The sequence below is a fragment of the Anticarsia gemmatalis genome, chromosome Z (genome assembly GCF_050436995.1).
Source record: "Anticarsia gemmatalis isolate Benzon Research Colony breed Stoneville strain chromosome Z, ilAntGemm2 primary, whole genome shotgun sequence".
In the NCBI taxonomy this organism is placed as follows: domain Eukaryota; kingdom Metazoa; phylum Arthropoda; class Insecta; order Lepidoptera; family Erebidae; genus Anticarsia; species Anticarsia gemmatalis.
The window spans coordinates 7486369-7511980 of NC_134776.1; the positions used below are offsets into that span (position 1 = coordinate 7486369).

At 38.5% G+C, this 25612-nt stretch overlaps 1 protein-coding gene across 1 annotated transcript; it reads left to right on the plus strand.

Moving 5' to 3' along the window:
* The first annotated feature begins 18138 nt into the window (after positions 1-18138).
* zld (zinc finger protein zelda) lies at positions 18139-25306 on the plus strand. Its single transcript, XM_076134713.1, has one exon. The coding sequence runs from the start codon at positions 18782-18784 to the stop codon at positions 21977-21979; it is 3198 nt and encodes a 1065-aa protein (XP_075990828.1). The 5' UTR covers positions 18139-18781; the 3' UTR covers positions 21980-25306.
* The last annotated feature ends 306 nt before the right edge of the window (positions 25307-25612 follow it).

Consider the following 25612-nt stretch of genomic DNA (forward strand, 5'->3'; position numbering starts at 1 on the left):
GCAGTGTAGTTCTTTGTTCGTGACTGTACATTGCTTACGAAATTGAAAGTCTAAAGAAAATGTTCTATCACAACAATATGCTACACTGTAGTACCTATACTGAAGTACCTACGCAACACATAATTCAGGATAAAAGCATAAAAGGTCAAGCAGACTGAATTTCCACTAAAGTTCAAATACTTGACCATTTTGTTTACGAACATCGCATTTTGAATCCGAGGTCAAATCGTAAAACTTATAGCAGAAGAATTCTCATGTTGTTTGGTACTAGAAAAGTACGTACAAAGCTGTAACTTTGGTATAGTGTTATATTTTTTATGTCTCTTTTTAACCCTTTATGTAAAAAAGAGAAGACAAGAGAAGGTTTTCTTTAATGTGTATCTTAGCTTCCAAAAACAAACCGATTTTCAATTTGATCATATTTCTGACCCTTAAAAATAGACCTGTTAGGCAGTACTTTACTGATGTAGAAATAAATAAAGCTCTTGTTTATTTGCATCTTCAATATAGAAGTTACCAGGAATTGAAGAAAGATATTTCCGTAAAATGTCAACTGAATTAAAACGTAGGTACCGAAGTGCAAATTATTACGCCAATTATAACAGTTTGCTCTAAATAGATTTGCTGTAAAGGTTAAGCTATCAATAACTGATGCGAGGTGCACGAGCATCTCGTTATACAAATTGGAAAGCAATATGCACCTGCCCTTTTAAAAATATGATATATTTTAGTACCTATTTACAATTCAGAGGGGCGATTTTCTAATTCTGTCGACCATGACAACTGAATAGCCATCGCCAAATTTTGTATATTAGCGCATTTAGCAAGAACTTCAGACGGGTGATTTCCTACTTCTGTCGACTATCGACAACTGGCTTGTAGAAAATCTGATTAGCGCCTCTAGCGGACACCTTAAGAACTATTTTTGCAACTGTCAAACTCTCTATACTACTAGAAATTTATAATTTCGGACTTTTGGCTATCGGTAGAACCGGACTGTACAGAATAACGACAGCATTATCTACTTTTCAATTTTGAAATAAATATAACAACGTTCCGACCCTTTTTTAACAACAAATTTAAATGTAGATTGTAAATACAAAGACACAATCACATCAGGTTATTATGAAGCTGGTAAAATATTAGTGTACTAAGGATTACCATAAGTATCCTCGGGATAAATAATAAACATCGGCCAGTGATTACGACAGCGCTCCCCTAAACATTCAGTGTAACAGTTTATGAGACTCATATCCAATGCGGTACAACTCTGTTAGATACACAACCATGCTGTTGTATGAAAATTGCCAGATTGCCAGAAAAATCCTTTAGATATTACTTATTTCTATTTAAAAATCTGTTGTAGGATTTTCTTAATTTAATCATGGTTATTAGATTCAAAGATTTGAATATGTAAGCCCCAGTACGATTCTCTACAGTCAGTACTAACGAGTATCGAGAATTTGACATTTAAAATGTGTTGCAATAATAGTTACTACTGTAGATCTATACCTAAATCTTAAGGATATTTTAATTTTCTCTTCCACGAAATTATAGTACCGACAATTAAATTAATAAGAGGCGTTGTCTAGTCTTATGTTTAAGTTGAAAACTCACTTCCAATCAAGAGCAGAGTCATAAATAAAAATATTTTAAATTGAATGTATATACTAACTGATACATAAGAGGAACAAAATTATCGTTGACACATAATATATTACATCCAAAAAGGCAATGTCTTAAGCACTACTCGAGATGTCAGAGTCGATAATATAGTCACAGTAGTTACGCAAAGCATATCGCAACTAAAGCCTCTCATTCATTGTTTTTTTATTTAATGCTTTTATTTTATCAATAAAGTTAATAAAAAGATATTAACTACTACAGCAATAACTTCAGTTTTAAATGAGCATGGATACACATGTAAGATAGTTTTTACGAAAGGAAAACGTTTCTAAGCAAACGACTTTGAGAGCAGAAGATAGTGTTATAATAAAGGTGATAGAATAAGACCAATAATGATTGTCATAAACGCTCCTCCAACGTATTTTAACGTTAAGATATCTGCGTTTATGAAAGTATCATCACAGCCTTAATTAATATCTAGACATCTTTGTGAAAATAAGATTTAATTCACAAGAAACTGGCAAACTAACGAACTAATATTACAATCTAATACATAGCAGTTTCAGCTGTAAGTATCGGGGTATATTTAAAGTTTTTACGTGGCGAGCACTTACCATTGCCCTTGGGAGCGCTCGCGACCACACACTCAAAACTAACGCTAACTGTGATATTAATACACTGGAACTAGTTTCTTTCGACTTTCGCCAACCACAGAACAGAATAGTTTATGTAAACTTTTGAAGTGTTAGGAAATAATTTCATAACAGTTGTCATATGGCAAGATTTCAAAGGTAAAGAAAATATGACATGTACCTTAGGCGCGTTTTTGTCCAAATGTGTCGTATTTCTATGAATTTTTCTATTGTAAAACCTGTTCATCAGTTTCCCATAGATTTTTGTTATTTATAGCAACTTTAATTGGTGGCGGCAAAATTCAGTTCTGTAGCAGACCTTCACGTGACTGATATTATTTCGAAGAACTCTCCTTTAAAATTTGAAAAATTGTGCCTTAAGTATAAATTATCTTAATCATTACCGGGGATATTATGGTTACACTGATGTTTAACCAACTAAAACTATAATATAAAAAACTTATTCAAAGTTAAAGTTGTGAATGTAAACCGAGCTTAAACATATAAACTAATGTACTAAATTAGGAGATTCAAAGCTGCGCTTGAAGTGTAAATACTTAAGTCTGTCTAGATAACTAGGTCGGTCTGTCGTCAGCGCCGGTGTTATGGGAATGCCTGAAGACGCTTGCAATTGATTACTTTACCAACACTCGATGAAGGCAAAGCTTTGTAGCTCCAGTCCTCCGTGGAAACTGAATATTACAAAATTGTATCTCGTGTTACTATTTGACATGTTTCTAGATTGAAAATAGATTGCGTCTGATTGGTTGATTTTATTGGTATAAAGTGTAATCGAATAAAAGTCAGTGATGTTTGTTTTAATAAATGAACACTTTCTATAAGATGATAGATTTCTTCGTCTATGTAAAGCTACTGAAATATAGAAAAGAAGTTAAATAGCAACAATATTCGATAAAAAAGAAACACAAAACCTACACACGTTTTGCATAAACCACTAAATCTACTTTCGGCGAAGAGCCGAACATTTTTCAGTAAAAATTTCGTTATAAAAATAGTGTAAGTTTTAGGACTGGAGCTGAAGCGATGGCGGGCGAAAGTGCTCGTAAAAAACAAACGGCATTATCGACAAAACGATTATGGACTTTATGTACCAGACTTAAGGTCGACTTTGCTATGATTTACGATGCTACTGGAAAATGTTCTATGTGAAATGTATAGAAATGACCGATGACGGTACCCTTGAATCTTTTCATATGCTAAGAAGGTACAATCATTTGTAATTATTATTGTTACTCATATATTTTGTATGGGTACGATGCAGATAAAAAAGTCATCGATCGTGTTTTTTCTTATAATGTAAGATGTCATTGGTAGAGAATAAAAATGCTCAGTTTGTTTTACTTTACTACACTTTGCAGTGCTAGTAAAGTTTTTTAATGATTACTTATAACTTTTACACTAGTAACTATTTACTCGCTTTCATTTTGAATAAGCTTTAAATTTTCAATCTACTATTAACCACTAAGACATGACTTCAACTTGGTCAACACCTTTTTCGAAGAATCCCACATTTAACGCCGAACGAAATGTGATAGCCGAACTTCGACGGTAATATTTTCACAATTATTCAGAAAAGAAAGTATGACCTTACGATCAGATTTTGAGAAACGAATTGAAGAAATTTGCAATGAGTTACTAACTTCATGTATTTCAACAGAACTTACACATTTTATATTATTATAACAAACAAAAAGAATTTTCTTTTCACGCGTCATAAAGATACGCATATTATTTTTCGCTTTCGTGGCCCTGTCTGAGTAGTCTTGTCCGAACCAAATGTTTAATAATAGCTTTCAGAACCTATCAGTTTTGTGTTTTCTATTGTAGCGGAAAATACACCCCTACCTCTTGGAAAATAGCTCAACATATACGTTTAACATGTTCGTCAGGTAGCCAAAGTCCCTCGTCCAATTATCGTACAAGAAACTCCGTGTGCGGCGTAATTCTAATGCGAAACGATGGAAAATTTAATTAAGTTCGATCGAGATGTTGATGTGCGAGCAAGCAGTCATCTGAGCGGGTCGAGGGTGGCGTCCGAGCAGCGCATGTAAATGCGAGCGACGCACCGACGCCGCGGGCCGGAACCTACAGCCGCAGTAGCCTACATCGGGAGGAATGGAAAATATATATCAAGCCGAGCGAAAAGTCCACTACACACCCCGAGGGTGGCGGGGCCCGGACGTGCGTTCGATTCAAACGAGCCGTGGCCGCCCCCGCCACAGCCGAGCTCAATTTTATCATCGAGCCGAGTCGATGCATGCTGACGTCACGCGCTCCACTGCATGCCTCGAGCAGCGCCGTGCACGCACCGAGCCCTCCACCACTGCCCGCAGTGTCCACGTCCACTGTGACTCCACCACGCTCGACCCACTTCACAGCGGCCGGCTTACACCCGACTCACTGCAGAGAATGTTTTTCAGATGTAATTTCAGATTTTTCCTTTAGCCTCGAGAAACTCCCGAGGAAAATAAATATGCTTAAACCCGACCCTGCGCCGGGAAAAGAGGAAAAAATATTAAAAATTAAGAAAATATTTGTTTTACAGTTATGTAAACATCTCTAATTACGACCTGTTCAAATTATTATTTTTTCTTTGCACCGTACGCGGGCCGGCGCTCTAATTAACATCTATTACAGGTATTTCGGGAACAGAGGAGTATCATTTGGCGAGGGCGCTGAGTACACTCAATTAAACGAGGCCGGTGCCCCCGGCCCCGCGCCCCGCGCTACGCCGCCCTGCTACGGCTACGCGGCCACAGCGTCGTGCTACGACTGCATTCAGCCTGCAATGCTGACGTTTCTTTTAACAGTTTCGAGGCATTACTACATGTTACATTTAGATCAGATCATATTGTGTTATGTTTTGAGTTAGGAACTCATAATTGTTGTAGCTGTTGTTGGGACCTGTTGCATAGGTGTGCGGGGCGGCGTGCGGCATGCGTGCGGCATGCGGTGTGCGTGCGGGCCTCGTGCGACGCCACTCGGCGCGGCACGGAGCCGATAGGTGGCGCACGTAAGTCCGCGCGGCCATCCGACACACTGGGCGCCTCCCCGTGGTCACCCGTTCGGAACGGCTCGCCCTCCGCCGCCCACACCCCGCCACCCTCTTTAAAAGCCAGTGGCGAGCTTCAAGAGAAAGTGCCGCGTGTGTACACTCACATGCGTAGAACCATCTTTGGCGAGAGCCGGCGGCGTGGCGGGCGGGGAGCCCAGGATTATGTGGAGGCGACTCCCGCCGCCCCGTATGCGTAAGTGCGTTCACACAAAGCCTTCCCACATACATTTGCATAGTGACATTGTACGGTAATAATGTATGTGACCACTCGGCTCGCCGCCCCACGGCGACATCTTTCAATAGATCGCCTCGGCGCTTGTTCTGTGCCTCCCGGTGCCTCGGCCCCCGCGCGCCGCCCGCACCCCGCTCATCTCCGCACACCCGCTGCACCATCTCCCGTAACGCTTTCTAATTAAAATACACACACGATATAATTATTTTAAGTTTCTACATAAATACATATACTTACTTACCGGCTTGTTTTCTTGAAATACTATCTTACTTGGTAACGTTTCTGCAAAGTATAACAATCTTAAGATAATAAAACTTTGATTTTACTTTTGTCTCATCAGATGTAAGGTTTAAATTTTAGAGATGAAAGCTGTAATCATAGATAGGCATCAGATCACTATCAATATCTACGTATAGCGTCCGATCAATTGGATCAGAAGAAATTGAATGTGTAATTTTGATTTACATATGTGACTAGGTACACATGTGCGTATAAGAGGATTTCTTGAAGTTTCGTCGATATAATAGAGGGTGGGTGGTGGAGGCTCGGACGCGCTCACCGCTAGCACACGCACGCACACACGGGCGGCGGTGCGTGTGTGCGTGCATGTCTCGGACATGCACGTTACGCAGATTTCTCTAACGATTTTCCCGGAGTGTGAAATGTAAAATAAGGGGTTAGACGAGGCTGAGCTCGGCCCCGTCCCGCGCGCCCCTCACCTCCCCGCCGCTCGCCAAATTGATGACCAGCCACCCACAGGCCGATCTGTTCAAATTTAACACATATCGTATTTAAAAGTGAAACGGTTCGGAACCTTATCCTCTCTCATTAATATTCACTTGTAAATTGTTAGAATACTTCGCGTCCAGTTTATTTTTTTAATTTTCCACGAGTAGGTAGCCGTAAGATTCTGTTCTAATACCTAATCGTCCCGAGTCACAAATCTCGGGGGTTAATTAAAATAATTGCCAACTGTACTTAGTTATCTTTACGATGTTACTAAGTGGTATATAGTACTGGTTAATACAGTACGTCTTACGAGGTACGCGTAATATTAAAAGAACTATCTTTAGGTTCATGATAGCAGATAGTTAGTAGTAGGTAAATTGTGAGTAATACGTGCTCAGTAGAAACAAACCTCGTCAAAATGATGGTGACTAATTTACTTCATACTGTACCATGAGAGATTGTGTAAAACCCCGAACGTATGGCAAATTCTAAGAATTTTCAATAAAACCTAGAATTCACCTTTACCTTGTCTCTGATATTATAGAAGGTAATGCCATAGCTGGGATGTACTAAATGCAAATAAATGTTCGAAGATAACTAAAACGATCATAGAAAATTTCATACTTTTGATATATTTTTAAACTGGAGTCAAAACTTAGTTTTACTTACTCCATTGAATTGTAAATAAACAGCCATACTTTAACTTTCTTATAACAAAGAAATGTAGAGAAGAGAAAATGATTGTGTAATATAAAAGTATAAGAATTGACAAAGAAAAAGTTGTAAGTAATAATTCTATGAAGAACAAAATATTTATTATTCAAAAAGAGAAGTAAAAACAGAATAATCTATCGTCCACGCAAAATTATCAAACTATAAATGAAAAGCAGTCCAACTACTGAAATGCCATGGCTACATTAAGAGAACGAAGATGTACCTTCGTTACCAATATACCTCAGTATGACGCCACCTGAATCACCTGCAATAAATAGACACAGGCCAGGCCACACAGGTTAACAAAGTAAATGAAGAGATTTTTGTACAAATCGTCACTTATCGGTCGGAGAGAAAGTCTAAAAATAATAGGATGTAATAATCTTATAGAGTTAAGTGAGTACCCCTTATAGTACGCACAAAAGAGTGAGATTAGATAAAAGAAACTATATATAAAGTAGTGCAGAAAGTCAATAATATTATAATCAAATTCAATAAATCGTGGCTTCGATTCTCACTCCGGGCAATTATTTGTAAGATCCACAAATAGTTGCATCGAGTCTGATTGCTGACTTTGTGTCCATTGTATGTTTGTAAAAGACCCCGCGACACAAGAGCAAGTTAGTCTTCGTGTGAGACTAACCCCTAGTTTCTGAATATATTTAGCGATAGTTTGTCTATTCAGAAGCGTCTTTTTTGTATAAGTTTTAATGCAATCGATTGTATCCGAATCGAATCCGGGGGTAATTTGCTCTCTTAGTCTTAGTGTGAGAGTCTTTAAAAAAGATAAAAGGGAAGATAACTTCTAGACAATCACAGTAGTCAGAATTATATCAAGAATACAATCTTATTCTTTCAAATAAGTTCAATACGGAATAACAGTGGTTGTGTCGGTGGTACAAACCGGTTGCGGCCCGGGGCCCAGCCACCCCCGCGTCTAACTGTATTTATCGTTTTTTACGACACCCGCTGCATTCCTATGCACCCCTATCATCCCTTCTACGCATCGCCTACCAAATCTCTGTTTTTTATTCAATCTAGTTTCACGTGCAAGGTTATTTGAATTAAAGTTTGAAATGAACCAGTCTTGATTTGTACTTCGATTTAATCCAGCAGTTACGTTATTCTGAGAAATCCTTATTTAGTGTTAATTATTTTAGAATAACTCTAAATGATTCACTGTTAATTTTTACAGAAATGTTATTTGCTACTTGTCAGGTTATCCATTGCCAATATTCATTGAAATTATCACCTCATGTACGATTTGGAATGACAAGGAAGCACCATCCTAATAATCTTCTACTTAGTAGGTAGAGTGGTACACATAACAAATCATCAGCATTTAGGTAGTTTATTTTAAACAAAATATTTTATTAAGTTTCCTGAATAATATAAAATAGTTTCATCTAAATGATTAAATCTAATGACCATCACATGAAAGACGATCAGCTACAAAAACACCACGTGCAAGAATCTTGTCTTAAATTTAAACAACACTTCCTCAATTAAATATTTTGCATCATTTAATGCCGCGAAGTTTACTATCAACCTACAATAATACTGGCCTTTACTAGAAAAATAGGTTTCTTTAACACAGGTGGATACAAAATGCAAACTAACAAAAGCTACGACGTGTTATTCTCAAAATTGCAAGAGAAATCCAAACGCCGAAGTGCGTCGGCGCATCATTGTTTCCCTTTACATGTGTGAGGAGTGCGACTTAGATTTTTTCATCGAGCAACAAACGAATAAACGTCTATGTGTGCGTAGCATTTCTCGGAAACGCTGCGTGAGAATCGTTCGATGTTGCAATAGTGTGCGTGCAACGTGCATTTTACACCTGTTGCGTACTCGCTGGTGTGGGTGCGTTTTTTCACCCGTTTGGGGTGAATGCGATGTTGCTAGATGCATTTTCGGTGCACTGATGTAAAATTGACAACGTCGCGCAATTCAAATGCTTCACTAGTTCTGATCGTTTTGAAAGCTACAAGTTAAAGTTTTGAGAGCAATCTGCTTTGATCTCTACAAATAATAAGGACTGATCAAGACGTATGGATATAGGAACTGTTTGTCAGATTAGGAAAAATAACATTAGGCATTCGTTTCAAAACTTATGTGGTTTTTACATTGACGTGCAAGCTTAAGGAAATAATTTAATGCCTAAACGCAAGTTTTTTTTTCTAAAAAGTTTGTAAGTCTAGACTTCAAATGATAGGAAAAAAGAATATCTACCTATTTGGATGCAGTATGATAATAGGGTGTCAATCACAATTTGTCTGCAATATGCATTCCGACATTGAACTTAAGCATTATTGGTTTATTATAATTCGTAAAAGGTTGAACGTATTGCAATTAGGTATATTGCATATTGCACGCCATGCAATGATATTAATCGCTTTCTGAGAATCGATTTGCACGGAAGGAAAGTTTAATCTGGTTAATCTAGATTACAGTTTAAAAGTTTTTAGGGGTCCTTTGTTATAATACCTATTTCTTAAAATGAAATGATCTATTAATAAAATTCTGTTTCGAATTGTCAGAAAGTGTTTCTCTTACTTTGGACCATTAAGGATTGTTTACATTTGAAAATAATATAATAAGTGTAAATCTGGTACATATATACTCCTTCTTAATTACTTTAAACTAAGTAATGGTCGCGATTATACTAGCTAAGACTTTTTTGTTTCTAAACAGTAACCTACGTTCGATACCCAGTTTTTACTATTCTTCACGCAAAATATCTGGCAGATTGCCATGAAAGTCTAAAAGACAGGGACAGATTTCTACATTTATAATGTTTTCGTGCCAATTTTATAGTTCTTACTACCAGACTATAGCCACACTCTTAATGATGGGTTAGGTCTTAATGAAGGGTTTAGGTTCACGACTCATTTTAAAAACTGATTTAAAGAGCTTTCAGAAGACTAAATTAGTTATATTCACTGTTCTTCTAAGTTTTAGCAAGTTATATTCATTTGTAAGAATGAGCCAAATGGTAGTAGTGTCAATTGGACATTAGCCAAGTAAACAATGGACATCACTATCAGAACCGAGTCATACGCAGGTGGCGTATTGGTCAGCTCGTCAATGCATTTACTCATTAGGGGTTAAGGAATAATCAATCTTAAATCTTGATAATAAATATCCTCTTTTTCTCCATTCTCATTGCAACGACTTCCAGACCGTAACAGTCCCACAGTCGTTCTATAAATTTACTTGAGATTCGATAAAAGCATACGGAATTAAAGATACCATGATGCAATTCACTACTTCTGGCTGTATCAGTCAGATTACCAGTAGGAATTTTAATAGTGTTTTCTATACATTTTGCTGTTACTTCACCTATAGGATAAGATATCCGACACTTAACCATAAGTTGTGAAACTGGTAATTTAATATTAAAACAAAATATAAATATTGTTTTCAGAAGATTGTACAATCAAACAAAACAGTACACAGAAAATCTAAAATAACCTTTCCTAACAAATAACACCGAGGCAAAATGTCGGTCAAAGTTGAATCCTAATGACTCGACAAAAACCTTGGGCCCGTTGCAATCTGCAGTATACGAGTATAACGGACACAAGTTTCGTGATGGCAAAACTTTTTCATCACTTGCGGATCAATTCTGACATCGTAGACATAAAAATGTAGTTTAGTAATTGGTAAATAATAATATGTCTGGCGCACTAAAAAGGGGAGCGTACGAATTTGACCTTAACTAAAGTCAAATCGGTGAAGTGACTAAGAGTAATAATTAATTTTTATATACACACGTACAGAGTGCATATGTTTCGTATTAGTTTTTGTGTGGATGGCCTTCGAGGCGAACAGTGCATCGTCGATTTAGATGTAGACCGATTATATGATGATCGTGTTTTAACGGGCATGGTAACGTCATGCTATTTTAGATTCCTTTGTGAATAGGTGTTGGAAATTTACCGTTGTTACTGACAAAAAATGACTAATTCCTAGATAACCTTTTATTGGAATTAAAATTGCGGTTTCCTGGATTATTGTGACGAAGCTACACCTTTTCTAGCTACTATCAGAAAATATGGTGAAAACTTTGTTTTCAAGATATTTTCCGTACATAAAAATATTTGCCAATAAACTTTCGAACCAACTGCAAATTATTCGTTAAATTGCAGTCGGTTAAAAAGTTTACGAGTGAACTCACAGGCTAGTCACAAATAAAATATTGAACTATGTGTTGTCCAATCTACTAAACTTTTAACAAAACAAAAACTAAATTAAATCCTTTGTATAATGCATCCCATTCGTCCTTCACAGGCCAAATGGACCTGGAGGCAGTAGGTATCTCATTTGACTTTGCCAATAGCAAGAATTCTTAGTACACCACCTTTAAAATCAAGGTTATCTCCAGCGAGGATACGTGTCTAGTTAAGCTATAGACAAGTGGTTATAAATGTCGTGGAATAAAACCAGATTCAGAATTTTAAATTAAGATAGTACAATGGTATATTTGAGAGTTGAATCCGGAAGAAATGGATTGTAGAAAGAAAATCTATCCTACCGCGCAAAAGTTTGTGAGGATAACTGTTAATGTTTCTTGACCACAAAAACTGGTAAACAGATTTCTGTGAATTCAAGCACCCTTTTTACATATAGAAACTTAATTTTCCAGGGATATTTTTACACAGAATGTCCTAGAAAGACCCTATAGGGAAGAATTGAAAAAAAATATTCGAAAAAAAATGACAGCAAATACATGGAATATGACGTTAAATATAATTTATTGCTGGGGCTAGATTTCTGATTACGTTAATAGCAAAATTAAAATAATTGTTAAGGCCCCACAGCGGTAATGTTCAGATCAACCAAAGGTCGTGTTAAGGGCTCGCGGATGTATCCAAGAAAGCGAGAAACATTTTGCATTAATGGCATAAAAAATGTTATATTGTTGTATGCAATGAGAATAAATTTGTATAAGGGAATTTTATGGTCAATGAAGAAGTTAAAAGCTTTAATATTCTAATATTACCAACAACAAAAGTAAAGTTTCCCTGTAAATTAAAATGACGCAGGCGTAGGTCTCATAGGTACGAGTCTACAGGTTCAAATCCCAACGCGACTGATTGCTATATTTTATTAAGTATAAGATTCTTAACCAACCCAGACTTGCTCATTTTCATGGGACTTCAAGCTTTTGCGAAACATGAGCATCAACTATTATTATTTCGGGGAAAACATCTATCAATTTTCATTACCGTTGAGTACTAGATATTAAGATGTATTTATTAACAAGAATTTAATTTATAAATTATTAATTTATATCAATAAAGAGTGAGTGAATATCTTTATGAGGTTTCATCTTTGAAACCACATTACAAACTTGTGATATTGTCTAAGTTATAAGTAGAATTTGTTACTAAATGTTTTATTTTTTATTTATCCTTAAAGTCAAACTAAATGCGTGTATAATAATGACGCAATTTAAAAGTAGCATAAGTCAGGTATTATTATTTTATACATAAATCCAAAACCTTCTTTCATTCTGGTAGAAAACCCTTTCTTAGCAGTGGGAAAGCAAAAGGTTGTATTTTTAGGTATTTGATTGATATAGCCCAATTCATTACTAAATATGTTCTATGCAAGTGCAAGCTGTTTATCTTGACGAAGTCCGGACAAATCAGTGTCGATAGTATCACATCAAAAATTAAGTAATACGCGATTACGAGTACAATCAGCTTATCAGATTCTTCATTAATAAATACGATGACGTATATAGTAGAACAAAAAGAAATGGCGATTACCCATGAAATAATGTGCTTATAAAATATACAGTATTTTTTTAACCCGTTATTTTCCCTCCCGAACAAGGGAGGGGTTAGGTCTAGAGTCCACTACGCTAGCCAAGTGCGCGGGGTTGGGGACTTTGAGTCATATAATTATAATTATTTATTTATTATATCAAAGACTGTCACCTGAAACACTGACACAAAACCGACCATGTCACGTAGTCTGTTTTGTAAACGACTGCTGTAGCTCGACTACTACTACTATCGACTACCGACAACCGGCTTGTCATCGAGAAATTTTGTATGAAGATTTGATCAGCGCCTCTGACGGGCGTCGTAGGAACCATTTTGGCAGTACATTGTAAATGTCATACTTGCGATACTAGACAGCACCGACTGTACAGAATCGCGCTACTGATCATGTGAACTCGGGATCGATTCCTGGGTCGGGCAAAGTACTATTGGTACGCGAAGTGCGGGTTGGGGAAAAATAAAACAATATTAATCAAACAAAAGTTAAGGCAAGTTAAACTTTAGTAACAGATAACACATTTTGTTCACCTGGTTTTAGGATTACTGAGAAATATTTATTACTTTCTTCCTAATGATAACACTTTTTACGATCCCATTGTGTTATAGTTCTTTAGTTCTTTACTAATCACTGATTTCAGGTGTTAGCTTGCAGCTTAAGGATTTTGTTAATCTTTTGTGTTAAACTATTGTCTATTTCTCCGTATCGTTATATTATAGTTAGTTTTTGGAGAATTTTAACACGTTTATATTTTTATTGTTTTAAAATGCTGCTTATCTGTTAAAAAAATGTTTCTGAAATGTGAAGGTTTTTTGTTTAGGCTTTGTTTTGGTTAGGTATTATTTTGTTTATCAGCTTTTTAAATAAATATTACAGGAAATAGTATGGTGTTTAGTTTCTTTTTGATGAATTATTATTTATATTTAAATACTTAATTTTAACTGGTTCCGGCCACGATGTTTCTTTTTTAAATAATTACAAACCTAATGTCATCCGTATGAATACAAAAGTTATGTGCATACGCTTATTCCATTTATTCTCTTGTAGTAACTTAAGAAATTATTTGAGCTGTTGGTGTTCATATTAGTTTATTATTGTCTGCCTCCGTGGCGCAGTGGTTTAGGTCACCACGCCACCACCATTGCGTCGGGAAGGTTCGATTCCCATAGGAAACAATTATTTGTGCGATCCACAAATAATTGTTTCGGGTCTGTTTGTACTTTGTGTCCGTTGTTGTATGTTTGTAGAAGTCCCCGCGACACAAGAGCAACTCAAAGCGCAGGAGTTGTCTTTAAAAAAACATTATTCTGTTGTTCATAAATAAATTAATTAAGAACTAATACACCTTTAATCGAAAACATCATTTGTTAGTAAGACTTCACTATATTCCTGTACGAATTTAACAGCAAAAGCAAAGTTGAAGGTGGCACTAGTTGATGAATCAGTAAGAGCGCTAATAAGATTGATAGTGATAACATCTGAATAAGCTCGCTGTTACGGGACGTTGGTCGCGAGGCCCCGGTGACAGCGAGGTATTGTTTCCTACTAATATTATAAACGTGATTGTTTGTGAGTATGTATGTTTGTTACTCTTTCACACAATTTCTACTGAACCGATTACGATAAAAGTTGGTGTGTAGGTAGCTTAAGACCCAAAATAACACACAGGCTACTTTTAACCCGGAGTTCTTAAGGGATCGGAATTAAAACGGTAATAATGAGAATTTATTTTGTCGCAAGGCGACACGAATTTCGTCGGGCCAGCATCACGTGAAATTTACGCGGACGATGTCGCGGGTAGGAGTTAGTCATATAATATATTTTTCTTTTGTAACCCATTCTTGTTTTTCTGTTGGGCAGTGGTCTCCTCACGAACTAGGAAAAGAACATGATAACAATGTCGAGAAAGATGCAGAAGAACTAATTTATTAATTTTGTCGTTGTCTGTAATTTCCATAAGCATTCGTATTTGTATTAACTACAAAAATTACCATAACAATAATAATTAATAGGTCCCGGTGACAGCAAGGTATTCCTATATATTTAATCTTTTTTTAACCATGTCCCACTGTTGGGCAAGGGTCTCTTCCCGAACGAGGAAGGGGTTAGGCCTTTAGTCCACCACGCTGGCCAAGTGCGGTTTGGGGCCTTTGGTTCGTATAATTATTATTTAATATATTTGTTTCATTATCTTTCTCTGTGGCATGGTCGGTAGTGCAACCGACTGCTGATCGTGTAATCTCGAGATCAATTCCCGGGTCGGACAAAGTACTAAAGGGCAATTGGTACTTTCAAATATTTCTCAATAGTAGCAAATTTTGGTAACGTGCCCGGTCTCTCATTACATGGAACTAATATTGTCAATGGCGAAACGTGGATGTATTTCAAACATCTATGCCTATGCTTGCGGGTATAACAGTCGTGATATTATGCATGTATGTTTATCACTGATTTTATGTGATATTGAAAAAATCGTAGCCGTCGTGCCTTAGTATTAATGATGGACACTATTCATTTGTTTCCTAATACTAATTAACCGTTCTGTATGACAAGATGTATGGATGTGAATGAGGCAAGGGAAGTTTGTATAGATCGTACCAAGTGGCGTTCTTTGGACTTTGCCTATACCTTTGGGAAAAAGGCTTGATATTATGTACGTATGTATAAAATTTAAATTGAGGGTAGGTAGAGAAATTTCTGTTTCTTTATAAATATAATCAATATCTAGCAAATGGAAATATCTAATCGCTTAATCTGTTTTATCTATTCTACAAATCGATCTTTGAAATTATATTGTTCGTAGAACATGAATTTGAAAACATAGAGTGAATTATTCACATACGTATTGAAATCGAGAAACGTATTCATTTGCATTTATTATATCATGGAAAAATCGGATCAAACACATCATATTAATAAAAAAAGACTTATCGAGACTTTAACATTCATTTGTTTCAAACGAGTGTAAGTAAACCCTTAGTTTATGAAATCTAAAATTTTACGTAGTTGTAGAAGAATTGAGGTATAATTTGCTATTTAATTAATTGTAAGTAGTATCATCTTCTCTCATAGGATATTCAATCACGCCTTCTTTCTATACGGGTAGGCAGAGTCCAAATGCCACTCGATGCAATTCTTACAAACTTCCTTTGCCATACATCTTTGTAAGTAGAAATTATCATAGAAATGAATTCAAACATTAATTGTAACTAGTAATTAAGATAAAAAAGAATAAATATCGTACGAAGAAAGTTAGTTCCTGAGAGGTATCAATAAACACGCTCAATGAAATCAGCCGCTCGCAATGTAGCCGCGGCCGCGCAAAAGTTGTCGAAGCTCAACTTTGTTTGTCAGCCAGTGTGTTTATTGCGTGCGTCCCTCATAAAATGTTATGAATGATACAGTTCAGGGATTAACCGTTTAGTAGCTACGTTTGGTATCCATTATAACGTTTAGTTGGGTCTTTTTCAGACCTTTTTGTTGAATATTTTTCAGCTATATTTATATGACGGCTGTCCCGAGTACTTTTTGAAGAGCAAAACAAAGGTTCACACGAATATTGTTGTGCATTGTGTAGTACATAGCTACTGACACTTTGTTTTTTACGACACTGAAATGTGTGATGTTTTTATTTTCGTTTCTCATGTTCAAATAAGTGTGTTGTTATGATTCGTAGTTATAATTCACCATGCATGTTTACTGTTTAGTAATTTCGAGTGATTATAACTTTTTAAACCGACGTTTCAGAATTGTGTATTTTTCTTTATTGCCGTCTGTTTGTTACTTATTATGTTATGACGCAGAGGTATTACCGAGTTTGTAAGTTGAACGTACTTTCCGTAACATTCAACATTCCAAAGTTACAAGTTATAAATAGTAAGCTTGTTGAAAATTGCTTGTTTTATTATGACGCCTTGAATATTTATTTATTGTTCATTAATAAAAAACTAAATATGTTTGTATTAATTAATGCATTTAATTACAATAAATATTTATAATTAGCTATATTCAATAATTTTGCTATGTTAGTTTCTAACTAAGTTTTTGTATTAGTACTTATAAAGTGAAGTCTAACTTAGTTGATATTAACCCGAGCGTCGTGTACATCTACAAACCAATATAAAACACGTGGATGTTAAATGGCATAGTTAGGTGTGCGGGAATAAGGAAGCCTCTTTATTTCTGTGAAGGAAGCTATCGGCACAGTCCGAGAAAATCGATGTCGGCTCCCCTCATAGTTTGCATGACCATCGTGTCCGGTCGGCCGACGACTCGCTACGGGGACGGGCCTCTTTAACAGCCAAACTTAACCTACATTTGTAAATTTTTATTAAAATATTAATATTATACGATCCTCGGACGTAAGGGGTAGTGCTGGCGACGTGTTTAGAAAAAAATTAAGGAACCGCGCCCGCCTCCCCCGCGACCCGCTCTCACCCCTTCGCACGTCCACGATGCAAAATTTTCAGTGCCCTGCGCACCGCTCGGCCATTCTGATAATACTAGCTTGTGCCCCGACTTCACTTCTTATTCACAAGCATTTTACTTTTTTTATAATATGCCACATATTTTTCATCTACCATCAAAACATGTTGTTGTTAAAATAAAATGACCATGCAGTAGTTTTATTTATTTTACAAAATAATTTGTAAACAAAGTTATGATTCACATTCGAAGAGCGCTATCAATAACGACGCAAGTTGATCAGTCTAACTACATTTAGGTATTTACCCGCATCAACTTGTAAATATCATTCTAAAGTGTGACCTCGAACAACTTAGTTTTAATCTTTTTATTATAATCATTTAGATCATTTTCGGTTATTGACTTCGAATAAGGAAATGACATTTGCTTGTCATCTATTACGATTTAATAAAAATGAATTGGACGTACGTTGTGTAGGTAATTATTTGTTTTGTTTCTCTGATCGACTGGTCGATAAGAAGGTTGAAAATATTTTGCTACCAAGGTGACCCTGGCTATTGCACCACATGCATCGAATAAAAACTATGCACAAAACATAGTTTTAATTACTGTTTAGAAATTTTACGTCCATATTTTTTACGTACAACAAAATAAAAGGAGATTTAAAATTTAGAGAATTTCGTCGCAGGGCTCTGTCCGCCCGCATTGTAAGGGTGGGTGCTATCGCTATCCTACTCGGACGCAGCTTCACCGGACATTTCGACCGGGCATTTCAATTTTGAGAAAGAGTAGGACCAGCCCCGGCCCCTGCGCGCCGCGCCCTCCCCCCGCGTGCGTCTCGCTCGCACTAAGGACACACAAAAGGACGAAGGAGCGATAACTTCATCACCGTGCGACGTTCTCACTCGCACACACGCTACGGTGGGGGACGACGTTGCGAATTGTTATTGAAGTCATGCCCCCGAAGGCGACTTCGGGAAGGCTGTCAGTTGCTAGTAAACGTTCGCAGCGTCCGTACCCGGTTGACCCGCGACGCCTTCGCGCCGCACCTACCGCACTACAAACTACAACGCACCGCGCACCGGGTTTACAAACAAGTGCCAAGTTCTTACACCACTACCGCTTCTGTGATTTTAGTTGATTAGAGACATATTTAATATTAAAACTTTTCCAAGTGACAATAAGTTAATATTTGGTGCACGATGAAACTTTTTCTCGAGTGACGCGTTGAGTGGCGAGAGGCTGAGCGGCCGGTGGAGTGTTGTTGATGGACCTGGAAGCGAGCGCGACTGTCCCGCGGGTGCAAGTGTTTACCGGCGCGCACGTGGCCGCGCCGTACGCCCGCGCGACCTAATGCCGCCAAAAACTTTCTTCGAAAACATTGCCGGCGTATAAGTGGAGTCGTGACGGAGACGCGCCGACCGCGACCATGACTTTAACCTGTAGCGCCTGATTAAGCTCGGACTACATGTACGACGATACGAGAAGTGCTGTTTTTTTATTATTTTTTTTTCGTTGGAGGAGACGGTGCTCTCCGTTGGATTGATGATTTAAATGGCTAACAGTAGCGCTGTGTCGTCGACCTTACCGTCGAGGGATTATCATTGTAAGGTTTGCGATCTCTACTTGGACACTGTCGATTCATTAGAGGTACATTTGCAATATCATAAAGAGAACTTGTATGTGAAGTGGGGTACGCAAAACTCACAAAATGATACAGACAACAATAACGGTGCAAAAGTGAAGAACGAGACTACAGTGTCGGCTCCAGCTGACTCGAGTGACAATATGATCACCAAGCCCAGTCCCGAGTTCCAGCAGCGGGCGACGCCAGAGACGTCGGCGCAGTTCCCTCACCCGGCGACCCCGCAGAGTTACCACAGTGCGCCTTCGCCCTATCAAAACCCGGACCAAACCAACTTCTCGCCGGGAGCACAGTTCGGTAATAATTACACTCATTCTGGTTTCCCACAAAATCAACACTCCGAGCAAATCAACTGGGAACAGACTCAGTACAACCAGGAGTACCACAAGCCGAACCGGTTTCATCCATACAACATGCAAGATCGAGTGTCGCAGGTATCATCCTCGAGTCCATTGTACGGACAACCACTAAACCAGCCGACGCCGTCGCCTTCGCCCAACCAATGCGACAAGTGTGGGTTTGTGTGCGACTCTGCCGTCCAACTCAACGAGCACTGCAACTCTGCTCATGCGGGCGCTAGCGCTGCTCCTGCATCAGCGTCGATGCCTTTCCAGCAGTATCCCGGCAAACAATACAACAACGCCGGTTATCAAAATGAATCTGTTAAGGTAAAAGAAGAACATGAAGAATCATCCGATATTCTAGATTTAGATTCACAGAAAGTTGTCTATCAAGGAAACGAGGGCGAACAACCTACTGCACCATTCGAAGACGCACCACCACAAGGTCGAGAAGTTAACACGCGGACGGTACCAATGATGCCATGGGAGACGCAAAAAATGTACAGCAACCCACAACTCAACGGGGACGTTTCCCTCTTCAAAGATCAAAAAATGTTTACTGAGCAAAAGCCATACCCATCAGAAGCAAAAATGTTTCATCCGGAACAAAAATTTGCTTATACGCAAGATAAATTTCTCAGCGTTCATCATGATCAAAAGCCATTTATGCACGTCGAACAAAAAATATATCCGGGTGTGCAAATGCCTCCTCTCACCGACTATTCAGGGCCGGTCGCATCTTCTAATCCTGACATGAAACCACCATACCGGCCCTACGATTCGCCGGCGGCACCACAAATTACCAGCACACAGCCTGCAAATCCTACATCTTCGACACTTCCGAGTATTGGTGGTAAAGGCGCCAACTGGAAGTCAAATGAAGCAAGAAGACCGAAGACGTACAATTGTACCGCTTGTAATAAGTGGTTTACTAGCTCCGGTCATCTAAAAAGGCATTACAACACTACGCTGCACAAGAACGCCGTGAGATCATCGGGTCAACCTGACCCGGCGACTCTCCCCATCTCTAGCCACCATCATCCGAGCCGCGATATGCAAAATCGCGCTCAACAACAATCCGCCGACTCCAACACGCAGAGCCCCGTCCCCTCCGAGGACGGCCGCAGCGTCGACGACGCCGCGCTACAGTCGCCGTACGCCGCGCAGAACTTCGACCGGTCGCATCGAGTGGCCACCATGCAGTCCAAGTCGCCGTACACGCATCTTCAACAGGGTAATTTAGATAATAATTTCAGTAATAATCCCTTAGCTAATCACCCTTTACAGCACCAAGTTGGGTCACATCCGCTCAATATAGGTAGTCAACCGCCGGGAATAGGGAACCCAAACGATAGTAACCATCAGGCATCAAAAGGTGTAGCAATAACAACAGCTGGGAATCCCCCAAACGGGGAAGCAGGTCCCTCTGTTTCTCAAAATCACCATATGAGGGGCCTGCTATCAGTGTCAACCAGCAATATTTCAACTCCGGTACTAACTCAGAGTACGCCGGCGCTTACGGCGCACACTCTACCTCCGTTCAGTCATTTGGGTGTCAACCCGTACAGCCCGAGGTCTACGGATCCTTTGGGGCCTTCGGTTCCGGACCCCACGCACACCCCTTTATATTTGGGTCAGAATTTTCAGCAGACTATAGCACCGAATTACCCAAACGGGATGGCCCCCCACGTTATGGATATGGCTATCAACAATCTGCCTATAGCCAATCCGGCTACTTTTGGTGAATCCGCACCTGAAGAAGTCGAGGTTATGGAACAAGAAACGTCGAGTGAGCCTGCAGGTGGACGCCTGCCGAGCTTCACGCAGCTCCAATCGCAGAGCTTCAGCGTTTATGTTTCAAACTATATCACACAGCCTAACGTGGGGGGTCAAGTTATTGCTGATGAGTCGACCGCTGGCTACATTATCGTAGACCCGGTCCACTCACCGTTGCAGTATGGCAATACTGACTTGTGTGGACAAAGTATAGACTACGATTATAGCTTTTCACCTAGGAAAGTTAAGGATAACGTTATTGGTTACGACCCGGAACAAACAAAAATATATCCGTACGGTTACGCGGTTGAGGGTAAAACTATTAAGCGCGAGGATGACTTGCTGCGGACTGATTCGGGCGAGCTTCAGATTTTAAAAATAGAGGACATAATGGACTACGCGAACAAAGAAAATTATGGGACTCAAATGAAGTCACCGGCGAGTCCGGAGAGCGCGAAAGCCGAAAACGAGAGTCGCGGCTCGCCCGCGGTGTCGTCAACCGTGCCGAGCACGCCTCTCGCTGAAAGGAACCAGATGAAAAAGTCGGCCGCTACCACGGTCCATAAATGTTACGAGTGCGACAAACTGTTTAACAAGGGCTGCTATCTGACGCAGCACAATAAGACGTTCCACTCCGGCGCCAAGCCGTTCAAGTGTATTAGGTGCGGCAAACGTTTCTCAGACGACGCTTCTTACGAGTGGCATTGCGTCAAGCACTCCGACAATAAGCCTTTCAAATGTAATGAATGTCCGAAGTCGTTCAATCACAAGTCGGACCTGCGTCGGCACATGTGTCTGCACTCAGACTGTAAACCATTCACGTGTGATCATTGCGGTAAAGGTTTCATACGGAAGGATCACATGGTCAAACATTTCGGCACTCATAAGAAAAAGATCCGTTCGTCGTCATCGCCGACGTCGTCATCGTCGGTGTCGTCGACGTCGTCCTCGTCGCCTAACTCGCGCGCGCTTAACATTGCACTCAACTGAACGCTCCGCAACATGGTGTCGCATTCACATATCATTTCATACAAATAGCTCGTAACGTTTATGTTTTTACTTAGACTTGGTAGCTAATTACAAGCCAGTGTTCCGCCGGGATGTTTATTGAGAGCGCATTATACGTACGTAGGTGTGCGACCGCGGCGCGACGCACGCGTTCAGTTCGCAGCTCGTTTTTTGTTGTTCATTCAACGTAACCTTGCGTCCGGCCGGCGCAAGGTGACTTTACATGTCTGGGTATCTGGGCGCTAAACATATAATTACATGACGTTAGAGTAATTCTACGATATCATTTAGATCGAACCATATCATTTTTACATATTGAAATACGGAAAAATCGTAGAAGTAATTAGGTAAAAAACGTCGGTTTGTTTGAAAATCATAGAGCACGGCGTGCAACTACATATCTTATTTTTATTGTAAAATATTATGAAGTATAGGATTTTGTTTAATTTAGTTAAAATTCTACGTTTTTCTTATGATTGTTGAAGTTTACGAACGATATGTGTATTTTGAAAACTATTTAGAGTAATTTTTGTAAATATTGGGACACGATTGCCAGACATTTATTTGTAGGAACTGGAAAAATACAAATCGTACGCCAGAGATGAAGTGACATTGCTTTAATTATACGATGGGTACAAATTAAAATTCAAACGGAATAGAGAATATTGCCAAAATATAGGTTTAATGTTGGCAAGATTTGTAAGAGTAATAGATTGATGGGTGGTAGTGTAAGTGAGCGGCGACAGCGAGCCGCCGCGAGCCGCTGCCGCCGCCGCGCCGCGCGTGGCTGCCATGCCTGCCATGCTGCTGCCACGTAGCTACTTAGCGTTTTTGTTCTAGGTGTAATATCTTCTATTGATTATAATTATTACACGTATTGATATTTTCCCGGTGCTTCCTATTATTATTTTGTCTGTTGACATTTGTTTTAATATTGTAAGCTAGTTGACTTCTTTGTTTAAAATTCTGAATTTTTCGTAAAATGATTAAAACTAATTTATGTCCAATTAAGTTACCAATGTGTTATTTGAACGAATTTAGTTTATACATTCCTGTTTCGTTAGTGGTAGGAAAGTAGTCTTCCTAAACGTTGCCAAATTGATTCCGCCAACTGTCTGTTGCGAAACGATTTTAGTTTTTAATGATTTATAGCCTAATGATAATGAAATTCTCTAGCAATAATTTAACATAATAATGTAAATGTTTTTTGTATAGTATTAAAATTAAAAATGGTCACTATTATTGATTTATGTACTGAGCAAGTTATAAGAGAATCATGAATTCTTTGTATATACTATGTGAGAAACGGTATAATACCATAATATGGACATATCAAGGCCGCGCTGCGTGTGCGCAGGCGTGTCAACATACTCGTTCGCGTTCAATTGTCGCGATTGTCGATGAACAGGGAGAATCGCGGGAAGCGTGTGACTTGCGCCCGCCGCGCCAGTCGTACAGACACGCTGCAGACGCACAACTCGTTATAAATATCAAAGCTACGTTCATATCATAAGTAAGGCTGGCGATATATTGACACGCCGCGACCGCGTACATATCATAAGGTCGAAACACAAATTCTACTGCCGTAAATTCATTTATCATGAAATAAAAAAGTGCAATATAAACATTATATCGACTTAATTTTTGATAATGTTTGTATTTGAATGTTGATTATATTGCAGAAATATTTTTATACACATAGAATTACACTTACAACGTTGATCTACCTCAGCGCATATATATAAACGCAATCCGAGAATTGTACAGTAAATTGTTTAATACATAACAATAAGCAATAATTGAGAGCAGCTCGGACAGATATGGCCTACCTCTGTAAATTAACTTTAAATGAAATATAAGACTCGTGCGATTGTCGCGCGACAACTGATATTAACTTAAGCCTGCGATCGTTCACACTACTTGCCATTATACAAAAGTGACAACGACGGCAGGCTGACCTACGTACAATATCAATATTTACAATATTTCTGATAAATTATATTATGAGCTGTTTGTGAAAAATACTACATAAAGTGTTATATTGTTGATAATTATTGTATAACATAAAAGTTTTTTTTCTATAGCAATAACGTGTGAAACAATATACGAAACTTAACTACCTCAAGTAACGAGTAATAGGGTTAGAGTGTTGTGAGGGCGCGCGGAGCGGACGCGAGAGCGGGAGCGGTGTCGGTCCACAATGTACTCGATATACCTCACCTTGCCTTCCATGTTACGTTACGTTTAGACACTTAGAGAGATACGATATACAAAGTTATAGTTCGCTCGCCGACGCGCGCGCCGCCCGCGCCGCGCTGCCCCTGCCCCCACATTATATTATATTATATATGTTATATATTTTAGAAGGCATGTTTGTCTCCCCTCATACTGTTTAAAGCACACACTAGTAGTATCAGTTAGATATTAACTTATGTAAATATATAATAACGATAAATTTGTTATTTATCATATTCTATTATCGTACTCATCGATAGACTTATTTTGAAATAAGTTTAACGTAGCGATTTCAAGTTTATAACAATATAATTAAGGACGATAAAATGTAAGATTTTTGTGATGATTATATTTGTGTATAATGTATTAATTTAATAATCAGTTACCAGATGATTTCTGTTACATTGAGTTGAGTAAAATCGGAAGAGTTAAATACGATACGATGTTGTTTTTTTTTATATCTTGTTCCCTCGTCCGATCGAGTCGATATATATCTGTAGTGACAGATATTGCATGCATTCTATTTTTATTATTGACATTTGTTAGCGTAGCGACAAAATTTAACATCAGTAGGCGACGTTCGGGTGGAAGCGACAGTTCATATACAAAATTTACAAACTTAGTTGAATATCACCTCGTAGTCGAAGTCTGTTCGAATGTTTCCACGCAACGTTGTCTAAACCATAGAATAAGTCTTGATTATAGATATATCTAGTGTAAGGCGACAGATCTGTCACACCGCTACGGCGAAGGCTATGCTCTGCGTGGGTTCGTTCACGTTTGCGGTTTGGTTCGGTTTCGGTTGCGGACTGTCGCACAATGTAGCACATCACGAGCACGTCGTGTACAAGGTACGTGGGCTGCGAGCGCGAACGAACCTCACAAATACTTTATGCGAATTTTTGTATGTATACAGCCAAGCGATTGCCAATTGTTATGTATGTATTTGTCACCACTTCCCAGTGTCTTGGAACATGGTAATGTACTGTTAAACCGGTAAGATACTGCATTGTCTCCAAACGTCGCTGTAGCAGTAGTTTTGTTTCAGATCTGTGAGTTAATATAAATTTAATGTGAAAATATTGTTGTTTCATTTCCCTGGATCCTTAGCGATTTGCGAACATTATGCTGAGCTCTTATTTTTGCCTAGACTTTGAAGCCAACTTGAAATTTAAATGCCTATTTTCAACGAATTTCTATTACAGCTGATTATCGTTGGCTTCATTGTCACATTTTATTTTCTGTTTGATAACACTTGACTATAATAAACCAATCTGTCAGTCTACATGCTTTGTATATATCATACTTATAGCTTAAGTATATTTTACCTCTTCATTGTAGCTATATAGTATCAGAAATTCTATTTATATCACAGATTGG